The sequence below is a fragment of the Oncorhynchus keta genome, chromosome 2, assembly GCF_023373465.1.
Source record: "Oncorhynchus keta strain PuntledgeMale-10-30-2019 chromosome 2, Oket_V2, whole genome shotgun sequence".
Lineage (NCBI taxonomy): Eukaryota > Metazoa > Chordata > Actinopteri > Salmoniformes > Salmonidae > Oncorhynchus > Oncorhynchus keta.
In genome coordinates this window covers 65939980-65960205 of record NC_068422.1, presented here as the reverse complement: position 1 = coordinate 65960205, position 20226 = coordinate 65939980, and the positions used below count along the sequence as shown (strand labels likewise).

The 20226-nt window shown below is 43.5% G+C and overlaps 1 protein-coding gene across 1 annotated transcript in view; it reads right to left on the bottom strand.

Annotated features, from left to right (window-relative positions):
* The window catches only part of LOC118358941 (protein ENTREP2-like), a 122172-nt gene that overhangs the window by 5862 nt on the left and 96084 nt on the right, over window positions 1-20226 (bottom strand). Inside the window, exons 4-7 of the mRNA XM_052480841.1 lie at window positions 17827-17958; window positions 9811-9918; window positions 7203-7363; window positions 326-473 (exon numbers count right to left, since the gene is read on the bottom strand). Coding sequence (XP_052336801.1) covers window positions 326-473; window positions 7203-7363; window positions 9811-9918; window positions 17827-17958 — 549 coding nt within the window. The remainder of the gene's footprint in view (window positions 1-325; window positions 474-7202; window positions 7364-9810; window positions 9919-17826; window positions 17959-20226) is intronic.

The following is a 20226-nucleotide window of genomic DNA, read 5'->3' as shown; positions in this document are numbered from 1 at the left end:
GAGCATAAAATCCTCTCACCTCACTAATCCTAAACCCAAATAGAAACTTCAACTTCAACTGAGTCTCTAACACAGCTAGCTTCTCTCTGTGTACTTCTCCTTCTCTCTTTGTGATCTCACACAACAACTTCTTCTGAAGCCAAAATGCCTCTCTTAGCACTCTCCTTTGTAGTTGTGTTCTTACAATGTGCATGTAAACAGGGACGTATTCAACAGTGAGAGGGGTTCTAAACTACTCTGACTGTGAATAGACAATGTGTAATGTTAGAAAGAGGCTGGCTAGTACACTGGTCTTTTATGAGGGAAGGATGGTAGTGATACTCACCTGACTGGCAGGGGTCTGCCCCATCCCCATCCCCACCACAGACTCGTATGACGGGGGCAACTCAGAGGGGTAGAGTGTCCCAGGGCTGTTGATGGGCACTCCATAGATGGCACTGAACGGGGAGTGTGGAAAGTCCAGATGTAGACTTCTGAATGTGAGAAACATTAGGGAGGAAAGGTGTGAGGAGAGAAATACAAATATCCTCTTCTTCCTCAATTCAGCAACACTTCATTTTAGAGTAAACAAACACATTCAATTGGTTGAGAGACACATTGATTTTCACGTGGTGTTAATTAAAAATATCTCACCCATGCAAGAGCCATCTTTTTTTTAATTAAAACCCATTCTCCTGTGAAGTGGCAGAGTATAAAATACAACCTGAGTGTCTGAATCAATCATCCAGCGCATGATGATGTCATGACATGTTTCTGCCCTCAGCTAGGGGACTCTACAAAGGCTTCCTCTACATGTTTCTATTTACAGCCTAATTGACAAGAACACATGGCATCTAGCCAAGCAGCTGGATCAGCATGCTGTCAAAGATGTGGAAATGGAACTGATTCTCTTATACCAATTGGAAGGAGATCAATGGCACATTTGCACAAGGTCATCATGGATGTTACCTGTGCCCCTTAACAAAGCACGACAACATTCTGATCGTCCATACTAAGCATTGTGATTGGCTTGGCCCAAGGCCTCCACAGAATACATATTTAGGATCAAACTTGCTCTAGCCACTTGCAAGATACCAATTTTAATAAAACATATGTGTTTAGTTTCAGCTCTGCGTCAATCACGAAAATAGAATATGATTCTTGGCGAGGACAAAACCAAATAATCAAACTAGGGAGTTGTATCAAACCTAGCCTTGTCGTGAACCAGGCTTCCCTAAAACAGGAAACCTGGGGAAGTTCCATGGCAAAAATCAGCTAAGGAGGGGTGCGAACCAGGTGTAAATCACAGTGCTAAACACGCCTACATGGGAGCCTGGGCGAGATTCATCGAATCCCCTCAGTGCGTGAAGACAAAAAAAAATCTATAAAACAAACACTTGGTGACAAAACATTTCAGAACGTTTGCGGCACACTGGTTTTTACAGCATTTCTCTGTTGTTTTGAGATGAAATGAAGCCGCAGCAAGAGGGGAGAAATGGTCAACAATGCTGGCCAGTTCAATATTTCTTATTTTGACGTTTCTGGAGTGTTATTTGGGTGTGCAGGGTTGCATGAGCCCCGGGACAAGAAGAAGCTAGTCACAATGAGGTTCATTTTGAGAAAAGTCAGTTAACCTTGTAAGCTACCTAGGTATAACTAGCTAGAGCTAGTTCAATTTCTCTCAGAATTATAAAGGCAACAAAATGTTAATAAAAACAGCATATTATTGACCTAAAGGTTAGCTGTGTTAGCCCAGTATTTAGCTTATTCAGGGTCAGTGATACATAAACCAACCATGGAACTGTCTATCTCCCTCAAACTCAATTCTGGACCTCGAAGCCAGTTCCACGGCTTTCACTGCTTTCATTGTTCCCCTTTAATCAGGGACTAATTTAGACCTGGGACACCAGGAGGATGCAAATAATTATCAGGTTTGAAGAGACAACCAGCAGACACCGGACCTCATAGGGTAAGAGTTGAAAACGCCTGGTCTATCTACTATGGGAACAACAACAACCGTTTTTGCAAGCAACATTGCTAAAATGAATCAAATAAAATGAACCTCAAAATATGTTACCTCTAATGCTCATCTCCTTTCACCGAATTGTCATGTCCTTACTTTCATACTGTACCTAAATTACAAGGGTTGGATTTTTACACTAAACAATTTTGTCAGCACTCAACCTGGTCTCAGAGCATTTTGCATTATTCTGTACGTAAATCCGTATGATATGTTATGAATTACAATTCATATTATATGTTACGAATTTGCAAATTGTACAATATGTTACGCATTTGCAAAATGTACAATATGTTATGAATTTGCAAAATGTATGATATGTTATGAATTCTAGCTAGGTGGCGAATGTTAGCTGGGCTAGGGGCTAGCGTTAAGGTCCGTGCTTAATTTGAGCCGGAACAGAATCCGGTATCTCTCCGTTCTTCTTTCCGGAACCTATTTGGCCAGATCCGGTACCTCTTGTGGCATGAAAAACATTTTGCAATGTAAAAATTTGAATAAAAGCGATTAAAGTTCATTTGAGTTGCCTCTTCGTTAATTGTCCTACTTTAATTGTATTCCACCATTCATCACATAGGAGATTTTAGAAAGAGTTCAAATAAGGGCTGTGTTTCGTGTAGACCTACCCTGGCATGACATTTTGATAACCGTGTAAATCTTTCTCGGACAAGGTGACTTTTTTCTTTATTATATTTTTTACCCCTTTTTCTCCCCAATTTCATGATATCCGATTGGTAGTTAGTCTTGTCCCATCGCTGCTTCCGTACGGATTCGGGAGAGGCCAAGGTCGAGAGCCATGCTTCCGCCGAAACACCCTGCCAAGCCGCACTGCATCTTGACACACTGCCCACTTAACCCGGAAGCCAGTCGCACCGATGTGTCGGAGGAAACACTGTGGTGCGACTGGTGACCGAAGTCAGTGTGCATGCGCCCGGCCCGCCATAGGAACCGCTAGAGCACGATGGGACAAGTACATCCAGGCCGAACAAACCCTCTCCTAACCAGGACGATGCTGGGCCAATTGTGCGCCACCTCATAGGTCTCGCGGTCGGTTGCAACACAGCCTGGGATCAAACCCGGGTCTGTAGTGATGCTTCTAGCACTGTGATGCAGTGCCTTAGACTGCTGTGCCACTCGGGAGCCCCCTGACAAGGGGACTTTTATTAATATGTTAGCCTGTATTTACTCCCCAAAAATGAAATGCTAATTAGCTGCTAATGTGGCTATCATAAAGAACCACAAATACCACCATCTGGATGAGACAGCCAGATCGAGGCAAAAAGGTAACAATATCTGGATTAACTATCTAATGTTGGCTAAATTTAGCCATGAATAAATTGGCTAAATATTTTTAAATTAATAAGTCTGTAAACTGTCTAAAGCAAGTTTTAAATTGACACAATACCTGTTAGCAAAGGTGTCAGCTAGAGGTGATGTGCACAAGCTTGCAAGGATTTGTAGTCTTGAATGATCTCTACTTTGATACTAATTAGCATGTTAAAATCTGAGAATAAATAGAGCCAAATATATTGATAAAAGCCACCTCGTCCGAGAGAGTTTTATATGTTTATCAAAAAACGTCACGCCAGGATAAGCCTACACGACACACAGCCCTTATTTGAATTGTTTCTAAAATCAATGGCGGAAAAATTATTGGAACATTTTCCCTGTTTGACCGATAGGTTTTATGGGTATTATGACACCTCCACTGTGGGGCTCTATTTGAGTGTCCCGGATGTACGTTTACTATGTTACGTCTAGTCTATGAGACCAGCCTGCAGCACTGGTATATGGTTGGATTCAGATAGCTGATATACTGAGACAGCGTGACAATCGAATAAAACAGATTGGAGATCTTACAACTAGACAGGCAAAAAAGCCATGTTCATTTGAGAAAACACAGAAACACAGACATTTTAGAGACAGGACCCCTTCCCCTCTTTAATGCAGGATTGTGATTCATCAACATTGACACTAGTCCATTATGAATAATATTTTAACAAGTTTAAACGCTTCATCAAAAACAAAATGTTCAAATAATCTAACTCGTATGTAAAGATTAGACATTGTAGTCGAAACAACAATAGAAAATTGAGTGGTAGTAACACGTAGGCTATTATTACTATAGCATCATTTCAGGTGATCAAAAAAACTCCATACCAGCGGTGACTAACCTTGCTCCACTGATCCCTGATCTACTGGGTGAGCAGACTTCTGTTCCAGCCCAGCAATAGCACACTTGATTATCAACTCATGAGGTTTGATAAGTTGAATCAGGTGTGTTATTTCTGGGCTGAAACAGAACCCTTCACACCAAGCAGATCCCCAAGAGTGTTGGCCTTCTCCACTTCTAATGGGTTTATACATTGTGTGTGATGTTCAACTGTTTTTGTATACAACATGTGCTAACATAGGTAGGCCTACACATATAACCCAGGGCATATACAGTTGAAGTTGGAAGTTTACATACACCTTAGCCAAATACAATTCAACTTAGTTTTTCACAATTCCTGACATTTAATCCTAGTAAAAATTCTCTGTCTTAGGTCAGTTAGGATCACCACTTTATTTTAAGAATGTGAAATGTCAGAATAATAGTAGAGAGAATTATTTATTTCAGCTTTTATTTCTTTCATCACATTCCCAGTGGGTCAGAAGTTTACATACACTCATTTAGTATTTGGTAGTATTGCCTTTAAATGGTTTAATTTGGGTCAAATGTTTTGGGTAGCCTTCCACAAGTTTACCACAAGTTGGGTGAATCTTGGCCCATTCCTCCTGACAGAGCTGGTGTAAATGAGTCAGTTTTGTAGGCCTCCTTGCTCGCACAAGCTTTTTCAGTTCTGCCCACAAATGTTCTATAGGATTGAGGTCAGGGCTTTGTGATGGCCACTCCAATACCTTGACTTTGTTGTCCTTAAGACATTTTGCCACAACTTTGGAAGTATGCTTGGGGTCATTGTCCATTTGGAAGACCCATTTGCGACCAAGCATTAACTTCCTGACTGATGTCTTGAGATGTTGCTTCAATATATCCACATAATTTCCCCGATGCCATCTATTTTGTGAAGTTCACCAGTCCCTCCTGTAGCAAAGCACCCGCACAACATGATGCTTCCACCCCCGTGCGTCACGATTGGGATGATGTTCTTCGGCTTGCAAGCCTCCCCCTTTTTCCTCCAAACATAAAGATGGACATTATGGCCAAACAGTTATATTTTTGTTTCATCAGACCAGAGGACATTTCTCCAAAAATACAATCTTTGTCCCCATGTGCAGTTGCAAACCGTAGTCTGGCTTTTTTATGTCAGTTTTGGAGCAGTGGCTTCTTCCTTGCTGAGCGGCATTTCAGGTTATGTCGATATAGGACTCGTTTTACTGTGGATATAGATACTTTTGTACCTGTTTCCTCCAGCATCTTCACAAGGTCCTTTGCTGTTGTCCTGGGATTGATTTGCACTTTTCGCACCAAAGTACGTTCATCTCTAGGAGGCTGAACGCGTCTCCTTCCTGAGCGGTATGACGGCTGCATGGTCCCATGGTGTTTATACTTGCATACTATTGTTTGTACAGATGAACGTGGTACCTTCAGGTGTTTGAAAATGTCTCCCAAGGATGAACCAGACTTGTGGAGGTCTACCATTTTTTTTTTCTGAGGCTGATTTATTTAGATTTTCCCATGATGTCAAGCAAAGAGGCACTGAGTCTGAAGGTAGGCCTTGAAATACATCCACAGGTACACCTCCAATTGACTCAAATGATGTCAATTAGCCTATCAGAAGCTTCTAAAGCCATGACATCATTTTCTGGAATTTTCCAAGCTGTTTAAAGGCACAGCCAACTTAGTGTATGTAAACTTCTGACCCACCGGAATTGTGATACAGTGAATTATAAGTCTGTAAACAATTGTCGGAAAAATTACTTGTCATGCGCACATTAGATGTCCTAATCGACTTGTTAACAAGAAATTTGTGGACTGGTTGAAAAACTAGTTTTAATGACTCCAACCTAAGTGTATGTAAACTTCTGACTTCAACTGTAGCTACCTATGTTAGCACATGTTGTATACAAAAACACTGCTGGTATACACAGTTACTGTGTGAGAAGGTGTTAATGTTAGTCATTGTTATGTAAATGTCGGCTGAAAAGTACCAGTGGCCTGGCTTTGGCCCCAAGTGAGAGCAGGTCCACTGAAGTCATGGCCCAGATACGGGTGCCGGCCCACGTAAATGGAAACAAAAAAGTCTGAGCCTTTTGGGTAAAACATCCTGTATGGAAACGCACCATTAGTCTCTTCCTAGGCTGTTATCAACTAATGCATTTGGAAACTGTTTTTAAATTTACAATGATTACATCAAGATACTGTAGTTAGGTAATAGAAAGTTATCTAGATGATGACATTTAATTCACTTAGCTAAGCAGTGTGTAAAGTTAGCTTGCTAGCTAGCAGCGCAGTTGAGTTAGCCTACAAAATGGTCTACTAGAAGTCTAATACATAGTTTAACATTTCAAAATATATTTACTTACTAGAATTGTTTTTTGAGCACTTATCTTTTATAATAATGGGCAATCTTCAAGATTTTTCAGTGGTAGCAAAGCGCAGCCATATGGACAAATGGAGACGAGGTAAAAAAGTGTGTTTGTCGAAAGAGCAGTTTAGAACGTGTTGTGACGTTTGACTCAACCAGCGTAATCCACTTTCAATTCCAACAAGTATAAATCGCAGACTGTCGGCCTCACCTGATCATTTGAAAACGTCCATTTGAAACTAGCAAACGCAACAACTCTACAAAATGTGTCCTACAAAAATGGAAAACAGTGGCACACAACCCCCCCCTGTGTGGGGAAGGGTTCTTTAAATGTAACAGCCAATCAAAATCTTGCAGAACTATTCAAACCGTTTTTGCAAGGTATTTTGGAGGTATGGCAACACAAGACTATATCAAACCCAATGTGACAGGTGCCAAAGGAGATGCTACAGCCAGTCATTCAAACAGGCATGTTGCTATGTTGGTCAGCCAACACTCAGTCTGGTGGTAGGTTGTTAGGAGGTCAGAGTGTTGTGCTGCAGCCAGTACATCTGTACATCTATCACCGAAGTGCAGGTGTTGTGTTGCTTTGCTGTAGTACCTCAGTTCGCCCATCACCGAGGTCAAGGTGTTGTGTTTGTTCTGTTGTGTTGTGTGATGTTTTTTTGCGATACCTCTGTCCGTCCATCACCGGGGTGCAGGTGTACTCTGGGGGGTAGTAGGGTGGTGGAGGGATGGGTGGGATGAACTCGTCAAAGTCAAGGTTCTGGTGCAGGATGGTGCCGTGGGGGGTCATGCAGTCAGCGCTCAGGGCTCGTGCTCTGTGTGGCATGAACTGAAACAGACAGACAGACCGAGACATAAACCCAGCTTTTACTTCAGAGACAGGAAACCGCCGTCTATTTGTCTCATTCTGAAAGCTTTATACTGGGACCATTGAATGTTTCAATTTCAACAACATTCTGTAGAAAAAAAAGGCATCCAGAATAAGGTTATCTAGCAGACACAATGATGTTTATTTTTGGAGACTTGGATAAAGGAACTATGTGGCAGCATGTGTCGTTATCGGTGGCAAAGTCGTTAATGGCCGGGCTAATAAAGACAGACACAATGGAGCAGTGGATGGAAAAAATGCTGGCTAGATTGATACGTGTCAAGTGAAGGAAGCCTGGCCTGGCCTGGCCAGCACGTTGTGCATTGAGCCAGTCAGGCTTTAGTAGGTAGCCAGCTTTGTTCCTGGGAGCTGAAATCTTTCCTTGTGAAATGGGAATGAGGCCATATTGAGAGGGGCTCTGTGAGTGTACTGGGAATAGGAGGAGACAGGTCCTTTGTCATTCACCCTCCTGTGACCTTACGGCTGTACAGGCCACTTTAATCTCTCCTGGTCTGTGTTTTTAAAACAGTGGCGTGTCTCACATTCCTCCTGCTCACAACCAGACGACGACGTGCCATTGAGAAATTCCCATGCGGGACGCACTGCAGTTCAGCCTGTCTACTTTGAAGTTTAAATCTGACTTTGAAAAATGTGCCCATCTGTCGCTTTGCGTCTGCCATCAATCATGTGTCATACAAGAAAAGCATTGGAAGTTTATATAGATATATTCATTATCAGTCAAGGACAAAGACATGAAAACCTCTCATTGAAATTCTGACTAAATAGTAAATCCTTGCCCTTACCAACCAAATGACTGTGATCTGTATCATTTTAGCTTACAAAATGTATTGTTCTGCAATATTCTTCTTGCCACAAAAGATGAAGAAACTGAACCAGATGCAAAATCAAACATATTGTTCTGCTCTTAAGCTTCTGGTCCCGTAGCTCATTGTGCCTGTGCGGTGACTGTGTAGCTGGGATCACTAGTGATGTCTTGCATTGCCACCTTGTGCTCCGAGATGAAACTAATCCTCTACTGCTCCAGTAGGCTGCAGCCTCCACTCTAGCCTCTGCAGCAGTCCCATTGCTAACCCCTACATCTGCATCAATGCCAGGCAGTCCCAGCCCCTGTATCTGCCCCAGCTCCAGCCCCAAACTCCTGCCTCACTAATATAATTCAGCTCTATCAATCTCCCACCCTGGGCTTATCTGTCATATACCCATCTAAGAGGCCACACAGCTCAGCTCATAAACTGTGTACAAAGCTTTCTTGTATAGAATGTTAAAACGTTATTTCTCCCCTGTAAAAAATTGCCTAGAGATATTAATGGGGTGCAGACATGGTATCGCTAGTATCGCTAGTATCGCTTTGTTTTAATGGTGGCTATGAAGGCGCTACAGCCCACCAATCATCTGGGAAAGTCATTCTAAATGGGCTGAGAGCATTGCTCTGAAGGGCAAAGGGAGCACCCCGCCACATTGATTTCCCTGATGACAGCAAAGCAGTTAGGTTTTGGGCACAGTCATTGTTTCCCTTGTAATGCGAGAGGGTTGTTTTAAGGACAGCATTCCTTTTAAGGTGTAGATATTACCAACTACAGTGAGGGAGAAGAATCATTATTTCCCCTTTAATTGTTTTTTTCAAGCATGATGTGGAGGTCCTGAATTGTTCTGGGATGGGTGCCCTTCGTGATGAAGGTTCTGAACTGTTCTGGGATTAGTACCCTTCATGATGTGAAGGTTCTGAACTGTTCTGGGATGGGTGCCCTTCGTGATGTGGAGGTTCTGAATTGTTCTGGGATGGGTGCCCTTCGTGATGTGGAGGTTCTGAATTGTTCTGGGATTGGTACCCTTCATGATGTGAAGGTTCTGAACTGTTCTGGGATGGGTGCCCTTCGTGATGTGGAGGTTCTGAATTGTTCTGGGATGGGTGCCCTTGGTGATGTGGAGGTTCTGAATTGTTCTGGGATGGGTGCCCTTCGTGATGTGGAGGTTCTTAATTGTTCTGGGATGGGTGCCCTTCGTGATGTGGAGGTTCTGAATTGTTCTGGGATCGGTGCCCTTCGTGATGTGGAGGTTCTGGATTGTTCTGGGATCGGTGCCCTTCGTGATGTGGAGGTTCTGAATTGTTCTGGGATGGGTGCCCTTCGTGATGTCTGTTGACATTATCTAAGATGGTCAGACTGAAGACAATTTATTCCAAATCTGTATGGTACTACAATACTACTGGCACTACTACTGCTAAATGAGGGGGAGAATGATGAAGCCAGCATTAGAAGGCCAGGCGTGTTTACCTTTCATGATGGTTCAGAGCTGCTCTCCATAAGTCTATAGATCAGTCTCATTGAGTCCAGGTCCGACAGAGTTAGAGACAACGTGTCCATTGTGTTCTCTGTCACACTACTTACGATCTGTAGCACATCAGTGGAGACCATCTGCATGCAGCACATGGCAGTGGCCAGGGCACAGACGATGGTGGAGATGACATTCAGGGCGCACACACTAAACAGGAGCTCCTACAGGACCCAGGCAGAGGGAGAGAGGGAAGGGGCAGAGGGAGAGAGGGAAGGGGGAGGGAGTCACATTTGAGCCACAGTGAGGAAAGCTAAGCAAATATTACAGCATGAGAACACAAGAGAGGAGAGCAATATATAGAGGGAACAAATGAATGAGAGAGGGACTGAAGGTGACACAGACAATGGTGATGTCATTACCATGGCGACACAGCACAGCAGGGACTAGCAAGCAGGGGAGCACTGCAGAGGAAGGATACAGTACATCATAACAGCAGCAAATCACCCCTTAAATCTGAGAATGATCCAACCAGGAACACAGTCACCCTCATAGCTCAGCACTGCATTTCCTGCAGCGCCATCCTCTTCCAGGATTCTCATATGAATCCCTGCCGGCCCTGACACTTCAGGTCATAAAATCCTGTTTACAGACAGCTAGCTAACTGCAGCCCAGACTGGCTGCTTTGAACCCCGAGTCAGCAGCATTGCTTACAACAAGAGGAACATTCTTGAAAGAAATGAAATTGTGTGAGTTTGACATTTGCCCAAGCTCTCTTTTTATTTTGACATGCGTTCACCATTGGGAGGCAACCTATGTTTAAAATTGTTGAGGTTATAGCAATGGATTCCCATTGATATGACAGGTGAAATCTCTGATAACCTTGGTGTTCTTGCGACCAGAGAGCTAGAGACTCGCACAGCCTTTCACAGATACAGCCTACATTTGGCAGGTGAGGTCCGAACAGATCCTGAAACAGATCCTTTGAGAAACATATTGTGTGATGAGCAGGCAGCTTAAAGCCAATGGCTGCCTCTCTGGAGACTGACAGGAGAGGGGAATGAGGAGGGGCCTACCAGAAACACTGTGAAATAGAACATCACGGCCCATGGTAACCAACCAAGACCATGAACAGTGCCTTCTACTGTTGAGGTGTGATATAATAGGACTGCAATGCTTAAGATGCTCAGTTCGCATGTCAAGAACAACTCTTGTCCCGAAAGAAATCTCCTATAAGGTTGGTATGTTGAGTACTTCAACACAGCTTAACAATAGTAGCGCCATTGTAAAGAAGCATGGCTCAACAGGGAACCATCTCTCTTCCTAGTCTATAGGTAAGGTGATAATATCCCCCTGAAGAGGTGTCTGTGTTCCAAGGTTATGCACTGACATAAGCTGATTTATTGAATTCTCAGCAAGAATAAATATGCATAGTAGTGAAATTGAACCCCATGCAACCTGAAAATAGGCTCTTGATTTCCTTCCATGTTGCTTTTCTTTGTTACTTTGCTAGACTTCAAGGTGAAATAACAAGCCGGGAGGTGTCCTCATCCATACAGTGCTTTTTCTAATAGCTATCTTCTGGCCATCTGATCATGTGGATACTGAATGGGGAGAAATGCACAGCCTGAGCTAAGCACAGTGAAGACCACAAATTACCATGGTATTTGACTAAATACGCTATTTTCATTTCCAAACAGACAATGGAGGGCTATTATGGATGAACAATGTTTGTTTGGAACACAGTATTATTTCCTAGTGATATTTACCATTGTCACCACACCTACCGAAGTAGGCTCCTCTCCCTGTTCGGGCGGCGCTCGGCGGTCATCGTCACCGGCCTACTAGCTGCCACCGATCCCTTTTCTGTTTGTTTTGTCTGTTTAGTTTCACCTGTTCCTTGTTGAGGTTGATTAGATAGGTTGGCTATTTAAGCCGGTAGGCCCGCCTGCTCTTCGTGTGGGCTTAACTATGTCTCCCACTGTGTTTCTGTGTGGCAGTACGTATTGTGTTGGGCATTTGTTATCGTGTGTTCTTGGCGAGCGCTATTTTTTCCCCTGTGTGTAATAAACGCTATCCTGAACTTTCTGCCTCCGCACCCACTACGCCCAGATTGTTACAACTATACCTACTAGTACCACAGTATAGAGTAATGTCATTGTAGCTTTGGAGAGAGATTTGACAAGTAGTGTAGACAGAACTATAGGTCAAACAAGTGGCAGATCTGTCACTTCTGGCCTTCAACTATGTCCTATCACTTCCCTGTCTGGCCTAACATGATCAAACCCTAACACGCATACAGAATGTTATTAGTTCTGACTCAGTCACTTTATTTGACACTTGGGAACAAAGTGCTAGCTTGGCAGAGATGCTCCCGTGTACCTAGAGAGGTGAATAATACATGGAGATTGGTACTTCAGTATAAACATGCATAGTAACTCTTTTCAAAGAGGAGACATTTTTGTTTATTTTCCTTTTCTTGTTTGAGGTGTTGACACAGCTGATTTCTCCTCATCTTTTTGGGATATGTTCCTGTTCCATGCCTTGCTAGTCACACAATCCCAATCCGGATACCAGGAGTCACAGGAGACCCATGTCCTCATTCAGCGTAGCCTATTTCATTATTCAGTTCTCTTTGTAGTGTTGCATCACCTTGTGCATCAAATTTACCAAACAAATCGGCATCCATGGTGAGTTCGAATGGCTCACTCCGGGGAAAGGAATAGAGAGAAGAGGATGCCGAATGAAACATTCTTGGGCTTCACTTAGAATTTTAAGAAGAGAGATAAAAATAGACTGAGATCTAGGCTTTGAATATGTACTGTACATGTCATTGTCCAGTCTCATCAAAAGCATAATGTGAAATAAAAAGTATAGACTGGAATTCAAGTTTTGAAAATCCCAATGGTATGTTTTGTGGAGTTTCTGGTAGAATGTTATTGCTGTTTTGTTGCTGTGCAAAGATTAGTGTGCATAGCATATACATTTACATTAAATCAAACATTCATAAAGCAAAGAATAAAAATACCCTTCATGAGTCTTGGCTATATTGAATATAATGACTTCTAAGTGTTTCTAAATGCTACATACGTGTATTTCCTGTTGCACCCCTAAAAACTATAAACATTTCTCATAAGAAACTAGCTCCCTGGTATACAGAAAATACCCGAGCTCTGAAGCAAGCTTTCAGAAAATTGGAACGGAAATTGCACCACACCAAACTGGAAGTCTTCCGACTAGCTTGGAAAGACAGTACCGTGCAGTATCGAAGAGCCCTTACTGCTGCTCGATCATCCTATTTTTCCAACTTAATTGAGGAAAATAAGAACAATCCTAAATGTATTTTTGATACTGTCGCAAAGCTAACTAAAAAGCAGTATTCCCCAAGTGAGGATGGCGTTCACTTCAGCAGTAATAAATTCATGAACTTCTTTTAATGAATAGATCATGATTATTAGAATGCAAATTACGGACTCCTCTTTAAATCTGCGTATTCCTTCAAAGCTCAGTTGTCCTGAGTCTGAACAACTCTGCCAGGACCTAGGATCAAGGGAGACACTTAAGTTTTTTAGTACTATATCTCTTGACACAATGATGAAAATAATCATGGCCTCTAAATCTTCAAGCTGCATATTGGACCCTATTCCAACTAAACTACTGAAAGAGCTGCTTCCTGTGCTTGGCCCTCCTATGTTGAACATAATAAACATCGCTCTATCCACCGGATGTGTACCAAACTCACTAAAAGTGGCAGTAATAAAGCCTCTATTGAAAAAGCCAAACCCTGACACAGAAAATATTTAAAAACTATCGGCCTATATCGAATCTTCCATTCCTCTCAACATTTTTAGAAAAAGCTGTTGCGCAACAACTCACTGCCTTCCTGAAGACAAACAACGTATACAAAATGCTTCAGTCTGGTTTTAGACCCCATCATAGCACTGAGACTTCACTTGTGAAGGTGGTAAATGACCTTTTAATAGCATCAGACCGAGGCTCTGCATCTGTCCTCGTGCTCCTAGACCTTAGTGATGCTTTTGATACCATCGATCACCACATTCTTTTGGAGAGATTGGAAACCCAAATTGGTCTACATGGACAAGTTCTGGCCTGGTTTAGATCTTATCTGTTGGAAAGATATCAGTTTGTCTCTGTGAATGGCTTGCCCTCTGAGAAATCAACTGTAAATTTCGGTGTTTCTCAAGGTTCCGTTTTAGGACCACTATTGTTTTCACTATATATTTTACCTCTTGGGGATGTCATTCGAAAATATAATGTTAACTTTCACTGCTATGCGGATGACACACAACTGTACATTTCAATGAAACATGGTGAAGCCTCAAAATTGCCCTCGCTAGAAGCCTGTGTTTCAGACATAAGGAAGTGGATGGCTGCAAACTTTCTCATTTTAAACTCGGACAAAACAGAGATGCTTGTTCTAGGTCCCAAGAAACAAAGAGATCTTCTGTTGAAGCTGACAATTAATCTTAATGGTTGTACAGTCGTCTCAAATAAAACTGTGAAGGACCTCTGCGTTACTCTGGACCCTGATCTCTCTTTTGACGAACATATCAAGACTGTTTCAAGGACAGCTTTTTTCCATCTACGTAACATTGCAAAAAATCTGAAACTTTCTGTCCAAAAATGATGCAGAAAAATTAATCCATGCTTTTGTTACTTCTAGGTTAGACTACTGCAATGCTCTACTTTCCGGCTACATGGATAAAGCACTAAATAAACTTAAGTTAGTGCTAAATACGGCTACAAGAATCCTGACTAGAACCAAAAAATGTGATCATATTACTCCAGTGCTAGCCTCCCTACACTGGCTTCCTGTCAAGGCAAGGGTTGATTTCAAGGTTTTACTGCTAACCTACAAAGCATTACATGGGCTTGCTCCTACCTATCTCTCTGATTTGGTCCTGCCGTACATACCTACACGTACGCTATGGTCACAAGACGCAGGCCTCCTAATTGTCCCTAGAATTTATAAGCAAACAGCTGGAGGCAGGGCTTTCTCCTATAGAGCTCCATTTTTATGGAATGGTCTCCTTTCCCATGTGAGAGACGCAAACTCGGTCTCAACCTTTAAGTCTTTACTGAAGACTCATCTCTTCAGTGGGTCATATGATTGAGTGTAGTCTGGCCCAGGAGTGTGAAGGTGAACGTGAACGTAAAGGCTCTGGAGCAACAAACCGCCCTTGCTGTCTCTGCCTGGCCGGTTCCCCTCTTTCCACTGGGATTCTCTGCCTCTAACCCTATTACAGCGGCTGAGACACTGGCTTACTGGTGCTCTTTCATGCGGTCCCTGGGAGGGGTGCGTCACTTGAGTGGGTTGAGTCACTGATGTGATCTTCCTGTCTGGGTTGGCGCCCCCCTTTGGGTTGTGCCATGGCGGAGATCTTTGTGGGTTGAAGATATCCCTCTAGTGGTGTGAGGGCTGTGCTTTGGCAAAGTGGGTGGGGTTATATCCTTCCTGTTTGGCCCTGTCCGGGGGTATCATCGGATGGGGCCACAGTGTCTTCTGACCCCTTCTGTCTCAGCCACCAGTATTTATGCTGCAGTAGTTTATGTGTCGGGGGGCTAGGGTCAGTTTGTTATATCTGGAGTACTTCTCCTGTCTTATCTGGTGTCCTGTGTGAATTTAAGTATGCTCTCTCTAATTCTCTCTTTCACTCTTTCTTTCTCTCTCTCGGAGGACCTGAGCCCTAGGACCATGCCTCAGGACTACCTGGCATGATGACTCCTTGCTGTTCCCAGTCCACCTGGCCGTGCTGCTGCTCCAGTTTCAACTGTTCTGCCTGTGGCTATGGAATCCTGATCTGTTCACTGGACATGCTACCTGTCTTAGACCTATTATTTGACCATGCTGGTCATTTATGAACATTTGAACATCTTGGCCATGTTCTGTTATAATCTCCACCCGGCACAGCCAGAAGAGGACTGGCCACCCCTCATAGCCTGGTTCCTCTCTAGGTTTCTTCCTAGGTTTTGGTCTTTCTAGGGAGTTTTTCCTAGCCAACGTGCTTCGACACCTGCATTGCTTGCTGGTTGGTTGTTTTAGGCTGGGTTTCTGTACAGCACTTTGAGATAACAGCTGATGTACGAAGAGCTATATAAATACATTTGATTTGTTTTGATATCCATCGCTACCCAAAAGGCCCGGGAGAGGCGAAGGTCGAGTCATGTGTCCTCCGAAACAGGACCCACCAAACCTCACTCCTTAACATCCACCAGCTTAACCCGTAATCCATCCGCACCAATGTGTCGGTGGAAACACCGTTCAACTGAAGACCGAAGTCGCCACAGCGCGATTAGCCACATAAAGCCAAACCCTCCCTAAACCCGGGGCGACGCTGCGCCAATTGTGCGCCGCCTTATTGGACTCACGGTCACGGCCGGTTGTGACACAGCCTGGAAACTAACCTGGGTCTGTAGTGACACCTCAAGCACTGAAATGCAGTGCCTTAGACCGCTGCACCACTCGGGAGGCCCCTGTATTGCCTGTATTTTATTGGATTGAGAATCATTGAAAAATGTATACTGAGCACAACGTATCTTGTAATTAAAGCTCTGCCTTTTCCTACCAAGGAAATTAGGAAAACCAATGCAGGAAATATAGGTCTGTGAAAGAAATGAACACATGCATTTGGGCCGTGGCAACACACTATAAATCACATCTTTCTAAACCAAAAATACAACTACATATTATTGTTCCATTTTCATTGGTTTTGGGTGATCCTAAAACACAGACAGCACATTTGTGTTGCAGCTGTATTGTATACATCTGCCTCGCAGATGTGAGTAGAAATATTACTTGTGTGTGTTTTCCCTGGCGACTAACATTTGCATATTGACATGGTAAACCATGTCAGGGTAGCAACTGTAACAATACCTTGAAGGAAGCTGTTAATAAGGTGTTCATACAGAGTTGAACCTCCCTGAACACAACAGTCCTGCCTGGTACAGGGAGCCAGGCTGGGGTCAGGCTGGGGTCAGGAGCTCCACTGCCAAGGTTACACACCCCGCCTTCACTCAGGAATCCACAAATTAACTGAATCCTCGTTCCACACTCATTACTCATGGCTTTGGGCAATGACAAGAACAATTCAGGAAGAGGAACATGTGATTGGAAGCACTGTGAATGAAACCAATACTTTGGGGTGTAAGTATTAAAATATCTCTGGGGATATGAACCTATTCTGTTTTTTTACAGAGAAAAATTGTTCTGGTTTGAAATGGGTAGTGAACTGTGAACTACATTAATACGCCAAAGTGGTGACATACATTCTATGCATGCAACTGACGTGTAAAGTAGAATTTTTCAATCTAGGCTGTGTATTGGAGGGACGTTTCGGCAGACAGCAGCAGTATTACATAATAGTAATATCTAGACAGAGGATAATGGAGAGCCGCGATGGCCATTGCCTTATGTGACATCTGACATAACTCACCGGTCTGACTTCCTTAGCACATAATACAGTTTTATAGTGTCCATTCTGACATCTTTTTAATGGTCTATGATCACGATGACTAACAGGGTTGGATCTTTCCTCTTTCATACCCATGCTTCATTTTAAAGGGACTTTTATTTAGTTATCAACGTCTTCTAATCAATCAGTGGCATGAAATGAAAAGCATTTGAACACTGTAATCCAATAAAGATGTAGTGGCATATAGATCACCATGCCGACAGAAGGCTTTTCAGTTTATATCATCTCCAGAGATCATGATCTGAACGAACTGGCAAAGCCAAGCTGACAGACCATGCAATTAATATGACTAAGAGCTATGCGTGGATTAGAAGACAAATACAGTTGCCATTCTCAATTTCCTGTTCTATTACGAGCCTATAAGTTTCCACTTGTGTTTTACATTGTCTGTGTATCAGCTAAGCTCCCATGACTTGTTATTCATTACAAAGAGGAATACAGAGTACAGAGTAGGAGAATATTTCAGCTTGAAGAGGTTCGGAGGATCAAGTTATATAAACAACATAACATAATAGGACTCATTTCCATAGAATGAGGCTATAGACTACACATCAAAAGAAGAAATGCTGTAACATATACATAACTGTCTATTCACACACACGCACGCGCACACACACACACTCTCTCACGTCCACCCACCTTGAGGTGTTGGCGTATGGTGTCGCAGTCGCTCAGTGGGTTCAGTTTGAGCGTCTCTCCTAGGTTGTTGCAGCTGGAGCTCTGGTGCTGCAGTTCACAGCACACACACACACCGTCACTGTCAAACTTGATCTGGGGGAGAGAAAGGACAGGGGCTATTGGAGATCAAAGGGGCTATTGGATATCAATGAGAACTCACTGTACTCTTTCCCATACTTGATAATGTTACAACACATCCTAGCCCTGTGTCTTCTCTTCCTCCCTTTGCATAAAGCAGAATCTTAATGCTTCTCTATGATGGAGATCAGACTTGCACCTCTGTCTCTGCCCGCTCTGATACTTTCCTTGCCAGAATAAGGTGCTATCTAAAACCTAAAAAGGTTCTTCGGGTGTCCTCATAAGAGAACCCTTTGAAGAACCCTTTTTGGTTCCTGGTAGAATCCTTTTGGGTTCCATGTCGTACCATTTCCACAGAGGGTTCTCCCTGGAACCAAAAAGGGTTCTCCTATGCGGCCAGCCGAAGAACCATTTTTTTCTAAGAGTGTCGGTCTCTAACATGACAACGGAGGAATCTACAGTGGAGGAGGATGACTTAACACTGTGAGTTGTAAGGCAGAGTTAACAGGGGGAGGATCTTGAGGTGCTGCTACAACGACTAACTATGTGACCCAGATTGTAAGGAGGCGGGACCTGAACCTACCCATCATGGGTTAATTGCATGGGGGAGTGAAGCCCATTAATATTTCAGTCATAGCGGGGTATGTATGGTCTCCAAGGAGCCATGTACAGTAGTAAAGGGAACAGGAGAGAGGCATTTAGTCTTGTATGCTAATCACTCAGTCAGCAGTAGTCATGTCCTGCTGGTGAAAATGACAGATCTCTGGACCATTGTTGTAGTCTGGCTCTATACTCAACACACTATGAGCAACACAAGCTCTACAGGGCAAATCTCTCTCCTGCTCTCGCTATCTCTCTCCTGCTATCTCTCTATGCTCTCTCTCACTATGCTCTCTCTCTCTCTCTCTCTCTCTCTCTCTCTCTCTCTCTCTCTCTCTCTCTCTCCCTCTCTCTCTTTCGCTCTCTCTCTCGCTCTCTCTCACACTGTGGAGATCCTTGGAGGAAGTAGACTCATGTGTTGATGGATGATGTGGTGTACATGATGACTAGATGGACACACAGGGGGTCTTGCAGTACGCCAGTGCCATATGAATGAACAATTAAATCAGAATATCTAAATCAGCAGAGCAGGACAGCCATTGCAGTGTTGTTTCCATTTTGCTCTTCTATTCATGCATTGCTTTCATTTAATGGTGTAGTGTATGACAAGCTCTCTACCTCTGCAGATTTCTATGTTTTGGGTGTGAAACGGCGCATGAAACAGTGAGCTGGACGTCTGATGTCACTAGACACAACCGGAGTGGTAATCCACCAGCCTTAGTCACATGAGCACTCCACATAGGACCCATCATGCATCCAAGACAAGTGGTTTTTCATTAGAACCACCTCCACCAACGGAGCAAAGCCTTCCAGTTCACACACACAAACACCTGCTCTGCTCTGGTTCCTGCTTTCTGTTCCAGAAGTGTTGAAAAATCTATTTCTACTCAGAAAGAAACTGCATAAAAGAGGTTGATCCTTGCCAAAAATGTGGGATGCCTTCTAAACTAGTTATGCCTTCAGAACAGATTCTGCACCTCACCTAAGCCAAGAGAATGCCCAGAGAATGCCTGCCCAGAGAATGCCCAGAGAATGCCCAGAGAATGCCCAGAGAATGCCCAGAGAATGCCCAGGGAATGCCCAGAGAATGCCCAGAGAATGCCCAGAGAATGCCCAGGGAATGCCCAGGGAATGCCCAGAGAATGCCCAGGGAATGCCCAGAGCATGCCCAGAGAATGCCCAGGGAATGCCCAGAGAATGCCCAGGGAATGCTACTGCCTTTTCCTCGCCATACCTTGGAACTCTATCAGGTAGGCCAGCAGTCCTGACGGGGATTTTAGTGTACATCATGTGCAGGGCACTAGTGATGCCTGTCACATCCTCCCTCATCCCTCCATCACGTTCAGATTCAGAAAACCTCACTGTCCCCAATGATGCAATTCATTTTGCAGCAATCACAATACATACAGGTTAAATCCCATATTTAAAAACAATAACATCAGAATAGCAAAGGATATTTACAACGAAGTCCCTGAGAAAGAAGTCCACTCTGCAGATCGCTCCTCTTCCCAGAACCTCCCTTCTATGGGCCCAACACACGTTACATCACAACTCGTGTCACCCGTCCCTAGTGTTGATGGCGGACGTAAAACATGCTGACAAACGTCTTGAGATGTAATGCCAGGCCAAGCTACATTGGGCATAAGTAAAACACGATTCAAGGAGAGGGCTTAGGCAGTGTGT